Genomic DNA, 13,302 nt, shown 5'->3' with positions numbered 1-13,302 from the left:
TACACCCAAGTGACGGTATTTGAATGCGGTTCATAGATTGGACCCGAGCATTGCGTAAGCACTCGACTTGGGCTCGTAATATTTACTAGCTCGAGAAGCATTCGGGTTGTGACCCGTGTCCAATCGCTGCAACGACAACAGCCGAGCCATAACAATGTCTGGAACTCAGCGCGTGTCCTGCGCTTTGCCAACCCCAGCGCGTGGCTATGATCAACACTGGCGGCATATAATCGGCTCCTGATCACGTGGCCGCTTGTTCTGGCTGCGAGTTGAGGGGGTGAACGCTGCTCGTTTTTCTTAATTTTTTTTCTGGGACTTCTATTGCGTGGGGTGAAAACCGAACGCGTGTTTCATAGGTCATTAACGTTAGGGATCCGTTTTAAGCGGTATTTGTGCACAGTATAAAAATTGTTGCATCGCTCCTTTAAGGTGATTTTTTTTTTGTCACAAGTACACTGCGTACCCCTTGCCGGCTTCTGATGGAATTGAGGGCGTTAAGCTGTGACGACCCTAACCATAAGCATTTCTATTTTCAGTTCTGAAAAGGCCAGAGCGAAACTGCATCTCTGTGGCAACATTAGCTGGATAATGTAAGAACTTTTATGTATTATGCGTCTTGATTGCCTTTTTTTTTAGCATAGTGGGATCTGAAAGAGACCCTGAAATTCTACTCAGTGCGCAATCTTGAAAAAAAAAATGAATCGGATGTTTTGTAGAACGAATTATTATGAGATGTTAATTTTTAGCGCCCGTGATTGATCTGGCTGACTTATTTAAAATTAAAAAAAATCTTCTGGACTCAGAACAATTGTAAAGAATAGAAACATTTAAAGAAAACAAATTATTGCTTCAAGATCGCGCGGCAAATGTAGGGCGACCGAGTGCAACTTAACATTCAGATATTTATTTATCTGTAAATCGTCGATTGCCTTTATTTAAACATATAAGTTTTGAATGACGCATTTCGATTAGAGACCGTGCTTTCTGTTAGCAGACGGAACGCTAGGCAGCAAAATCGCGCTCTCAATTTAATACCATTCAAAAAAGGTAAGCTCATTTTTTAATGCGTTAGCATTAGAACGCTCGTCTTCCCGCAAACCCGCCGGTGTCAGTCTGTGCGTCCGTTTGTCAGCGCCATGCGTGACGTCGCGAGGAGAATGGGGTGGTGAGGAGGCATCGTGTTTACAGATTCAGTGTCTCGCTACGGCGGCGGTGAGAAACGGAGAGGGTAAAACGTGCTGACGTCAGCGCTTCGGACCAATACGAGCGTCGCAGAGCTGGCGCGGAGCCAGAGACGAGCCGGCGCCGCGCCGCTTTGGAGTGCGGCTCAGCTCAGTTGTCGCTACGGCGATGGATGTGGTTCTTTCCTCGAGTGATAAAGGGGGTAAAAAAACGATTGAAACCGGGTCACAGACGATTTTAAACGGGTCATAAACGAATGAAAACGGTATAAATGCCAGGAAAGCGGTGATAAACAAATGGCAACGAATCCTAAAGGAATAGAAAGGTATGAAAAGGGGGTGAGAAAGTACCAGTGCTAACGCATTTCCATCGGATGAATCCCATTGTTTTAGTAATTTGGATACACCTCTGTACAAAAGCTTAGCGCGATGAGTTAAGGAACCGATTTATACGGTCCCTTCAAATGGTGAACGATCCATTTGACTCGCCCTGTAGATTGGAACCTCGAATAAGAACCCCTCAACACCCTAGTAGTTTTGGTGACAGTTATTCAATCTTAGGGAAAAAAGGAAGAGAACATTAGGACAGACTCCAACTATGCTGTTTTCTAATTAAGCGAGTAGCTGTAGGCATAGTTGAAAGAGTCGCGGCAGGTCACGTGTCAACTTCCCCGCTAAGTTTAGCGTGTAAATTAAATTTGTGTGGGTCACGTGACATCAAGCCGCGTGACGTCATTTTCCTCGCTAAATTAGGCGGGGAAACTGAATTGGTGTTGAGGTCACGTGACATTAAGTCATGTGACATCATTTTGCCCACAAAATTTGATGGGGAAAACTGAACGGTGTTGACGTCATGTGACGTCACTTTCCGCGCTAAATTTAACGTGTAAACTGAATTATTTTAGGTCACATGACAAATGTTTATAAATTTGTCTTTAGGTCATGGGACATAAAGTAATGTGACGTCATTTTCCCCACTTAATTTAGAGGGGAATCTAGTTTGGTGCTGAGGTCATGTCACGTCAATTTTCCCGCTAAATCTAGTGGGCAAACAGAATTTTTGTATGGGTCGTGTCAGTTTACATCGATTGTCCACTCAATTTAGCGGGGAAACTGGATTGGTCTTGAGGTCATGTGATACCACGTTTCCCGCTAAATCTAACAAGGAAAATGCAGTTTTGTATGGGTGACGTGACATAAAGTCATAAGGTCATTTTCCCCGCTAAATTTAGTGGGGAAAGTAAACGGCCAGCAAAATACCTCAAAGTGGCTTGAAAATGGTAAAAAAAAAAAAATCAGTTTAAAAAAAAGGAAAGAAATGTATACCGTGTGGCACTGATAATTGTGAAACGTTATGACCAGTGCCACAGTATAGACAGTTTTGTTTTAATATAACCAGCTTCCTCTATAAATTGCGACGATTGGTTCCCCCAAGTGCGCTGCGAGGAAGTAGACGCTCCAGATTTTTTTTAAAAGTGTGAAGCAAGAGGAAATAATTTGGCGGTAATTGCTGGCATTTTGGCACAGGTCCGAGCCCTGGTTCCTTCGCCATGCCGACAACTGCTTCGTGCTTCGTCAGCTTTACAAAGGACGAGAAACGGTCGATCATCACTGTAGTACTACTGGAGCGAACATTCATTTTATTGTGTTTGTTCACGGACTAGGAGGTAAGGCATATCTTTATCACCTCATCCCGATTAAGTTACGGCAACTTGAGCTCAGGCATGCACGGCTTGCACGTGGCATCGTCGCATCCTGCTGATGGTCTCTTCCAATCGTTCCTGCCGGAAAACAAAAATGAAAGTCAATAGTTCGAAATGTACGTTGCAAACGGTACATGCTCAGCAGAAAGACCACATCAGTGACTAATGTGGCATCAATGTAAACAGTGTATAGTCCTTGAGGACTTCAAAAACTCATGGTGCGGGCCAGGGTGTAAGATAGACAGGTGGGGAAACGAGAGCCAAATGAGAGACCGGATTGTGTCCCCCTCGGTTTTCTCTTTTTCTGTGGCGCCATCTATGTGGAGCACCGCGAACTCTCACTCCGGGTGGGCGACCGGTGGCGACCGGCTAAACTGACGGAGAAGGTTTCTCGTGGATTTTCAATAAAGGACTGTCGTGCTCTCGGTTTATTTTGCGCACTCTCCCATAAAGTTCCATGCAAATTCGATTCCAATTTTTTTCTTCTCGCCGCAGCGCCATCTGTCGCAAATCGGGGGTACCTACAAGCAGACGAGTACAATATCCGGTCACAGCGCTGTGGTAGGTTTCTATGGGCCGTTTCCCCACCTGTCCATCTTACACCCTGGTGCGGGCTAACATGTTCACAATTCGGGCTTCGTCATCTGGTCCTCGGCGTTCTTATCTTTTAATACCGCAGTCCCAACCGTTGCTGAGCGATGATATTGTGGTTCGGACTACCACGCATCGAGATTCTTAAGTTATCAGTGACTACAGAGAAATATGTATAACGCTTTGTTGAAAGAAAAACCTTTCACATTTATTCAATTCACTTTATTGCTTTTGCAATCTTGCTTTTAGTCCCAAAGTTCTTATCTACGTACTGACAGCCCTGGTAGCATTTTCTGACCTAATCCGCGTCTGCACACTTTGATGTGGTAATGATATTCGCAATGACACAAACGGATTGAATACTTCTTTATATCTTTAGTAATGATCATTTGAACCAAAGTTATTACGTTTTAATAACCCACCCCTTTAAAATGAAGAGTCACCTTATGAAACTAAAATGTTCTAAATAAATCGCGCAAAAATGTTATTGAAAGAAGCGACACTAATTTCTTACAAGGTGCGGGTGCAGTGTGTGATCGTTTTATCAACACTTTCAGAAAAGAACCTTTTTGATTCAAAAGTTTCACTAAAAAAACTTTTTTTATGGCATAAGATTTTTCAAATGCGGCGAAAAATAATAAATACCAGGTTACTGTACAGGAAATTTGTTGCATTTGATTAAAAAAAAAAAAAAACTAACTGAAGAGAAGTCAGCAGGATTGTTCTAAAGCAAGTAAGCTGTTTTAAGGCGGACACAGTAACCCTGGAGCAAGAGAAAGAAGGGATGAACGAAAAGAAATCTTTAATATAAAAGTCCATTGGAGACATACATTGAAGACTTGATTTAGTGTTATATCAAAGGCCCGAACAACCCGCAGTGTCGTTTTCTTTCATTGCTGTAGAACAATTTTCAACTATAATTGCCTATTCATAGGGTGTGTACTTTCCGGTGTTTATTTGTGAGAAAAATCGGCGGATGTTTTTCGGTGTTTATTTATTTTCAAAACACCGGTGTATTTCGGTGAAACGCCTCACGACGAGGCTAAAATCGGTGAATATCGGTGAAAAAAAGCGATTGATCACAGACAGAGAGTTCCACTTTTATTCACATAGTTCATACACTTATTCTCTAGGCAGCAACTATTTCTAACACTTGGTTATCATAGTAGATGCCAAGCATACTTTAATGGTTGCATCTACACGCAAGGAACGCGCTGCCGAAAGGGCAGCACGTTCCTTGCGGTTCGCAACCCGCAATTATGAAAACGCATGCTCCTATACGACACGGACGTTGACAGTGTCTTCCAAGAACCACAGCAACCTCTGAATACATGGCTTGCACCGACATCACTTGGCCAGACACAATGAGGAAAAGGCACGTGAGAGCCTACCCTCCACCGTGTTACTTTTTCCACAAAAGGGGGCCATGGGAGACACAATAGGGGAAAGGCGTATGAGAGCTTAGCTTCCACTGCGTTCACTAGACGCTTTTGACCCCCAGAAAGGAGGGCGGACTGACGCCACCTGCAAGCCATGTATAAACACTGGAAGAATGCAGGATCCACGAGATAATACGTTTGACGAACTTCTACGAGGGAAAGGGTTTCGCTAGGTCGGAAACTAGCAACGACCGGTGTCTTTCGGTTTTAACCAGTGCGAAAATATCCAACCACCGGTGTTTTTCGGTTTTAACCGATTTTATATTTTCGTCGCCGACGGATGTTTATCGGTGTTTTTCGGTTGAAACCGGAAAATGCACATCCTACCTATTCACGATGAAACTTTGATTTTAGAGCGCAGTTCTCAGGCGCCCGTTTCCGGTTTGAGCGGCGTCGCCGTCGGCGTCGACGTAACCGCGCGTTGGATGCAACGCGCATGCAAAGCTCGCATACAACGTGTTGCATGCAAGCGGCGTAACCGCCCGTGGCATTATGGGTAGTCTCCCATAATGACGTCACGAGGGTTACGAGGGTTACTATCGCGAGGGTTACGAGGGTTACCCTCACGAGGGTCACGAGCGTTACCCTCACGAGGGTTGCGAGAGTTGGTTAACCTCATAGGGGTTACCCTCACAAGGGTCACGAGTGTTACTCTCACGAGGGTTACCCTCACGAGTGTCACGAGGGGTATGAGAGTTACCCTCACGTATAACCCCCCCCCCCCCTTGAGGTCACGTGACCCCCCCCCCCCTCCCGAGGTCACGTGACCTCAGGGAGTCACCTATCCCTCAGTACTCTTTCATCGTCCTCAAGAGGTGCGCTCTAATCCGGTGTCACAGGAGGTTGTAAGCGGCTTTCATTTTTTATTTGTTCGTTTTAACCGCGACACGTTCTTCCTCTGGCAGATTCACTAAGCGAATATGCACCACGTAGTCTCACTTTTGTTGGAGATTGCAGCATCGCATCAATTAAACGGAACTTTACTTATGTTTTATATTGTATTCGATTGATTGGCTAATATTACAAACAAATAAAATGTGCGTACTTGGAAGGCGTTTTGAATCTGGAGCCTACGTTATATCATTACATATCAAAGATCTTGACGGTACTCTATAAGTCCGACAGTTTTTTCAAGACTGTGGCATAACCAGTTAGTTGTCCATCAGTAGACGTATTGTTGTGAACAGGCTTCTTTTCTACTCTCCACAGGCAGAAGTTGCGACTTTTATTGGGCTAAGAGGTGGATGAAGCTCCTCATCACGGCTCCCAAGCACTTGCTGATATGGTCCGAAGCCAACGGGGTACGCTCCACTAAGGTAGAATTAGTAGCATTAATATATATATATAAGTGCACGTAGCAAGTTAAGATCTCTCACTAAGAAGTGTCTGGTAGTTCCGGTTCTATTAGCCAAGCAAAAACGTGAAATATCCTCAAGAAGCGAAACTTTTCAGGCGAGCTGGTTAGAAAACATCAATGATTGAGGTTAAGATTGCGTGTCATGTTGTCTGTTTTTTATTTCTTCGTGTCCCAAAGTTTAGATTATGATATGAAATATTCGACGTATTTAAACTAAAAAGAAAAAAAATTTTCTGGGGTACAATGACGACCTATAAAACTGCCAGTGTCTATTCTTTCTTACGCTGCTTAAAAATGGCAAAGCTACAAAAGGGTCTTAGCAAGGTCGTAGTAGAATACTTTATTGGATCGGAAATCTGGAGTCTGTAGGAGTAGAGAGAAATATCACTCGTGAGCCGGTTTGTCGAATCCCTCCAGAACGGCTCAGTCGATTCTGTAGAAACGGTTTTAACTGGGCCACTCCACAAAGTCGTTCAGACTCTACCAGATCTAACGAATTAGATTTTAGGACCGGGGACCCCACGCTTTGGTTCCCCCGAGTAGCTTGGGGCACCACATAGAGCGTGCGCAGAACTTTTGCGCATGCGCAGTGCGACGCCCGTAAGCTGCTTGGGGGACCCAAATTGTTAGGGCCCCTTATTCTAGAACACTCTAATCTCCTGCCTCCCGAATAAGAAAAGTATCGTAACTTAATTTCTTTCCTCCTTCTGTAGCGCATAGCCTTTTATTTTTTGTTCGGTCTCTCGCACGCGCTAAAGAGCATACATTTAAGAGAGAGAGAGAGAGATAGAGAACAACTCAAACCCTTCTTGCAATTCAATGGCGGACTCCTCCTGCGGAGATTGAGTGCATGTCCGCACGCGGGTGTTCTCTTGGTGTGAGGAGAATAGCGGCTGGAAAGGCAGAGCCAACGTTACTAGAACAACTCGGTTGAGAAACCGCCATAGAATCTGCTCTGAAAAAGTGACAACGATCCGTACTCGAGAACCGAGCTAATGACGTTCGCAACGCCGCTATTTCTCCCGCATCGGACACTCGGGGAACTGCACGGCTGCTTGTATTGGTTCGGGAGTATTGCATTCGATAGCGTCCGAAGTTGCTGTTCTATTTTTGCTTTAATCGGCCATTTTGGCGCCAAAACTAATGCGGTGGAAGGGGTTTTAGGAATGCCACTCCCATCCCCCAGGCGTACGCGCCGCGAATTACCACAAAAGTTAGGACGCGCCTAGGTTGGGAGGTGCTACCTGAAATCACCGGTGAGACAAGGTTGTATAAAAACAATATTAATTGTGCCACAAAACCTTGTAAACGAAAGATTAAAAAAAAACAAAAAAACATCACGCGCCTGTCATTCTGTACTAATCTCAAATAAAAGTTAAAACAAAAAAGCCTTTTCTCTTTGTTTTTACGCAAAAACATGCTTTCTTAAAAGCTCATGGTGACCACAGTTAAGAAACAAGATTGAGCCGCCATCTTGGTACCTCGAGCCTGGGAGTTTCGGTACTCTGGGAACATTCAGTGACTCTAGAAGTAGCCCTATAAAGACACTTTCAAGTTTCAACTCGACGCTAAAGGGTGGCGCTGTTATCGAACTAAGCTCGGTCTCGATGGGCGCCAGCGGTCCAGGTTTCATGGGTGAGTTTCTGAACTGAGTGTTTTAGTAACATTGGGCAGAGCAAGGTGGAGAGCCTTACAGACCTTCAATGCTTTCGTCTCCTCCCCGCCCTTGCACGGCGAATTCGGCCCATAAACCACGTGACCACGATCGTGTAGTTGGAAATGCTCTCAAATCTAGTCGGACCAACACTCGCGCCTCTACGGTGGCGCCACCTGGAACGTTCCAAGTTAGTGGACGTCGTCCGTCAAATGCTTTCGTTACTTACGTTGAGTGATTAAGGGTTAGAGTTAAAACTGCACTCTGAAACAGAATGTGAGTTCACTTTCCTGCAAAACACTGAGGCAGCCACTCACGGTGAACAATAGAATGGTCTCAGTGAATGACGAAGCTCGAAATGCGATTAAGTTTGGAAAAAGAAGAGCTGATTGGTACATCACAGGTTGATATCGTACCCTCAGTAAAAAGTCTTGGAGCTATTTTCGAAAAGGATCTCGTTTGGAACAAACGTATTAACATGGTTGCTAACAAGCTTGCCCGCGTTGGTGGGGCTCTTGCAAGCATGTTAAGTTTTTTTTCTCTACTTACTTGCATAAAATTGGCAATTTACAACCTGCACTTTCTTTCGCAGTTAATTCCGGTCACTTATTCTGGGGAAACAATACCACGTGTAATATTAATAAACTTTCTCTTACTACAGAAGAAAGCCGTGCGCGCAATTCCCAACTCGATATAAGATGCTCACACGGAACCAAGTTTTAAAAGCATTGGAATCTTTACCCTACAATCCCTATAGAATAGTACATCGATAGAGCGAAATAAGGCAGGATCAAAATAAGGTATCAACTTATTGAATAATAATACAACTTAACAAGAAACTGCAGAACACATGAACCTCGTCACCGCGCAACATGGTACATTCCTCACGCTCGCAATAACTATAGAAATAAATCGCTGTCTCATATGACCAGCCTTATTTACGTCTCTCTCGATCAGTAGACTACGATCTTCTTTTTATTTTTTTGTAGTCATCAGCAAGGTTTGCTAATGTAAATTTCTTTAAATGGGTTTCCGCTGTATATTTTAGCACATATTTTATGTCTTGTGTCTGCTATGTAAGTATCTCTAGTATTTTCCCAAATCTTTATTATATAGCTATTTTATGAACTATACTGTGCTAATTCTGCTGTGCGTGTATGTGCAATTGACGGGGGGGGAGGGTGGCGGTGCAGATCTAATCAAGCCGTATTTGGGTGTTTTTTTTTATTCCCTACACCTTGTAGAATAAATGCGAAAAACCAAAAACAAAAAGAAACATTATTTTATTGTTCCTGCCCACATTGTATTTTTTTTTTTTTTTTTTTTGCAGTCGTGACTGTTTCGGCGTTCGACAAGAAAGTGAACTCAGGACTTTTTTTAGTCTTGGCCGCTAATTCCGAACGCCCAAGGCAAGGCACGTTTTAGGGTGGCTATTGGAACTCAACTTTTTCTCAGTGTTGGGAGATATGAAACGGTCCACTTGTACAGCCTCTTGTACATTCTTTGGTCATGACATTGTTTTCTCCGTTATAGGGAGACAAGACTTTTGATGAGATTGGATTGTGCGGGGAACGCCTTGCGCAAGAAGTCGCCAACTATCTGAACAACATTGGGGCGACGAACTTCAAATTGAGGTGAAATTCCTTCTAATCAATGTGTTTAAATAACTTCTTTCAGGTGCGTTCTCAGGACAAAAAAGTTCAGTGCCACAAAACTTTAAAAAAAAATGAGAAAGAGAGCAACGTCTAGAAAATAAGAAAGCAACGTCTCCAAGGTCTCCTTACAATTTCACATTTTTGTTGCCATGTGCCTTTCAGTTTTACTTATCATCTTGATATCATGCCAATTGAACGTGTACTGTGTGTGAAGGATCTTGGCGTGTACGTTGATAGTGCCTTGTCTTTTAGAAATCATGTATCTTTTGTGGTAGGAAGTTCTATGAGAGTTCTGGGAATCAAATCACGTTTGTCGAAGAATTTCAGGAGGCCTCATTGTTTGTTACATCTTTACAAATCTTTAGTTAGGTCACGTTTGGAATTTGCCTCGGTAATATGGAACTCAATATCTAGGGCACAGGCCTTGACCATCGAAAATGTTCAAAAAAGATTGATTCGTATTGTTTACGATAGGTACTTTGAAAGGCGCTGTTATTATGACTATGAATACATACTTAGGTCATTTTCGCTTACACTCTTGTCTGAAAGGCGAACGATTCATGATTTTGTATTTTTGCATAAGGTTGTGAATAGTGTAATTGATTCGCCATCAATGCTCAGCAAAGTTAATTTTCATGTTAACTTACGCCATACTAGACATCCCGTATGCTTTGATGTACGTTCACCTTGTTGTACTTCACCGCTTTCTCGGATTCAGACATTATACAACAGCATTGCTCCTAAGCACCTCGATTTCTGTACATCCATTTCATTGTACCGCCATCAGTTGAATAACCTTGTAATTTACTGATAACATTTTGTTTGTTTATTTGTTTTTGGGTGATGGTAATATACCAACGTGTTTCTAGGATGGAACAGGTGCACCAAAGTGAAGACCGCTGTGGTTGTTTTTGGGCACTGAAAATAAAGTCATTATTATTATTATATTATTATTGTTACGGGTCCACTGTGTGAGATATACAAGAGTGGTAAAGCAAATAAGGGCTAAGCTGAGTCTTTTTAAGATAAATTTTTTTAATTGTGTAAATTTCTTAATTATTGTTATTATAAAAATAGTAATGAAACAATTAGTTAAATCTGATTAACGATTAAATAATTTGTAATGAATAATTTTACGTTCGTACATACACAGCAAACAAATATCGTTGCGTTTCTGTATCGAGGTCAAAAACGGCACAGAGAAGCCGCCGTTGATTGCCAGGTTGGTGCAGTATTTGATATTCCGATGGATTCACGTATGTGGGGCAAACGAAAAGGTGCTTGAATGATAGACTGCTTGAACACATGATGGCAGTTAAGAACGGGCCTCCGAACTCTAAGATTGCTAGACATGTACAGGAATGCAATAATTGTTTGCCTGAGTGGGGATCTACTGTTGCTTTGAGCCAAGAAAAATATTGTGCAAGAAGAGTCTTGAAAGAGACAGTCAGAATCACGACTGTAGACACTTGTATCACTCAGCCGTCGAACACACTAGACCAGGGGTGGCCAGGATGACCCGGCCTAAGAGAGCCACGGGGGTGGGGGGGGGGGGGGGGGGGGGGGGGGAGATTTTGTTGAGGGCAATAAGCGAAACTCGAACTACTTTGAATCTATCTGAGTCAAAATCAGTCCAAGTGTACGTAAGGTAACAGTAGCACAAGACTACCATTTCGCAACCTGTCTTAAAACGCGTTCCGTTTTTTCTTTTTGCGAAAGTGCTCGTGTGACCGGGAGGGAGGCGGGGGAGGGGGGGGGGGGGGGGGGGGGTGGAGGGTTAGGGAGCCGCGAGCCGCACTTTACCACGCGAAGAGCCGCATGTGACTCGCGAGCCGCAGCTTGGCCACCCCTGCACTGGACGAAGCGATCCGAAAGTTTTTGCTGCTGTAATTTTTTTTTTGTTTTTCTCCGGTGTCACTTTATCAGTTTCAGTGCGGGCCTTTCGTACAAGACGCGGGTTATGCCTTGGAGGTTGTGTGAAGGTGTTGTGCGTTGTATCCGAACTTGGTAGTTTGTGACAAGGGGCTTTGTTTGCAATGCTGCGTACGAACTGAGTTCGGTCGTCTGAAATGAGGTCAAGTGGAGATCTACCCTGGCTGAAAGTCCTAGGGGCGTGTGCAGTTTCCGGCAGACGTGTGTGAGAGGTGGTATATAAACGACTCTGCCAATAAAGTTTTGTAGCTGTGTTTGGGAGACGCCTGGTGTGTTGTCCCCTTTTTCGTCCCTCGTCTCCGGTTTTTCAAAAAAAAAGTTTAATACAATAGGAATAACCGCTACATAAAAATAGGACCAAGAAAAACAGAAAAAATTTGCGACAGCACAACAGCTGTTGCCCTGTCGAGTCATTCGCAAAGCTCTTTCCATAGTATGCAGCGACTGGCTCTCCCAATCGTAAACGCTCCAGATTGGTTAGAGTGTAGACGCACTGTTTACGTGCAAAACCCGCAAGCCTACTTTCCCCGCGTGGAACAAATGCAGCCAATCATCGCCTTCTGTGTAAAGAACACCGTAAATAACAAAGTCGAGAAAGCGTTCACCGGCAAGACTGCAATCTGCGTTTTCGCCTGATCACTTTTTTCTTTTTTTCTGAAGCCTCTGGACCTCTTCGGGCTTCGGTGATGATTGACTATTCGTGTGCTGTTTAGAAAGGTAACGCGCAGCTTGTTGTTTTTATATTTTCATAAACAATGTTTCTAGTACTAGAGGAAGCGCAATTTTTTGTGCATTTTCGCTATTTTTATTTTGAACCACAGTGACTCGAAAACTTTCCAAAGCGGCAGCACTGGATAAAACGGGCGGAGGGGGGGGGGGGGAGGGGGAGGGGGAGGGGGGGGGAGGAGTCTACAGTTCAGGGCCTAACCTCTAAGAGCAAGCGAAGGGGTTCTATTTATTGTGGTTACTGTATGAATCCCCCTATCGTTAAACATAGGACGCCAGGTATGCATCGTGGAAATCAGAAGGAGGAGAAGGGGCTTATCGTAACTTCGTTTTGCCCGATCAGTTCGAGTGGTCTGGTGAAGCTGCAAAAATAGGAAATTCCCGCTGCTCTGCAGGGAGGCCCCTTGCTTACAAGGCGGTCGGCGTTTGCTGATAGATTGTAGCCCAGGTTTTCGTGGTTTTCTGTCAATCCCTATAATAAAGTCATGGGCGGCTACTCGCTTCTCTTCTCCAGCTTCGGGAAAGGGGGACAGAGGGCTACAGTACCTCCAGAGGAGTCCCTTGTCATTTACTCTTATGAGCGGGCCACGGGAAAAGGAAAGCTCACGGCGCTCTTCGAGAAAGACAACCAGGTGCGGGTGTGTTGGACGCCCGTTATTGTCGGGCTTGTATTGTTACTGCACAGGCTTTTGATACCAGGCCCAGAGCTTTACTTCAATAAAATAAAACGTGCCTGACGCTGTTTGGACCACTCTAAAATGAGCTTTGATTGCCTCGTATTTCGGTGTGCGCTGGCAGGCTGCCTTTGACGCAAGATCCTCTGATTGAAGTTTTTTTTATAACACTTAGAACTAGACGGTGTAGTAAACAACCTCTCCTCATACCACTGCAGAAAAAAATCCCCCAATTCGAAAAAGCACATGTGGCTCTCGTTCCAGTGTACATAGAATTTGCTTTTTAATCAAGAATAAATGACTCGGAGGAAGCCTTTTAGGCACTCTTCCCCAAAGGGCAAACATTGTCAAGGTCTTTTTTATTTATGAAGCGTCATCTTTGTTATTATG

General features: G+C 44.0%; 1 protein-coding gene across 1 annotated transcript in view; it reads left to right on the top strand.

Annotated features, from left to right (window-relative positions):
* LOC121047407 (protein FAM135B-like) overlaps positions 1–13,302 on the top strand; it is a 106,314-nt gene that overhangs the window by 76,750 nt on the left and 16,262 nt on the right. Inside the window, exons 3-5 of the mRNA XM_042286953.1 lie at positions 2,709–2,848; positions 6,124–6,215; positions 9,459–9,559. Of these exons, the coding sequence (XP_042142887.1) occupies positions 2,709–2,848; positions 6,124–6,215; positions 9,459–9,559 (333 nt within the window). The remainder of the gene's footprint in view (positions 1–2,708; positions 2,849–6,123; positions 6,216–9,458; positions 9,560–13,302) is intronic.

Source organism: Ixodes scapularis, unplaced genomic scaffold (assembly GCF_016920785.2).
Source record: "Ixodes scapularis isolate PalLabHiFi unplaced genomic scaffold, ASM1692078v2 PGA_scaffold8__174_contigs__length_109621045, whole genome shotgun sequence".
Taxonomy (NCBI): Eukaryota; Metazoa; Arthropoda; class Arachnida; order Ixodida; family Ixodidae; genus Ixodes; species Ixodes scapularis.
This window is presented reverse-complemented; position numbering and strand designations above follow the sequence as displayed.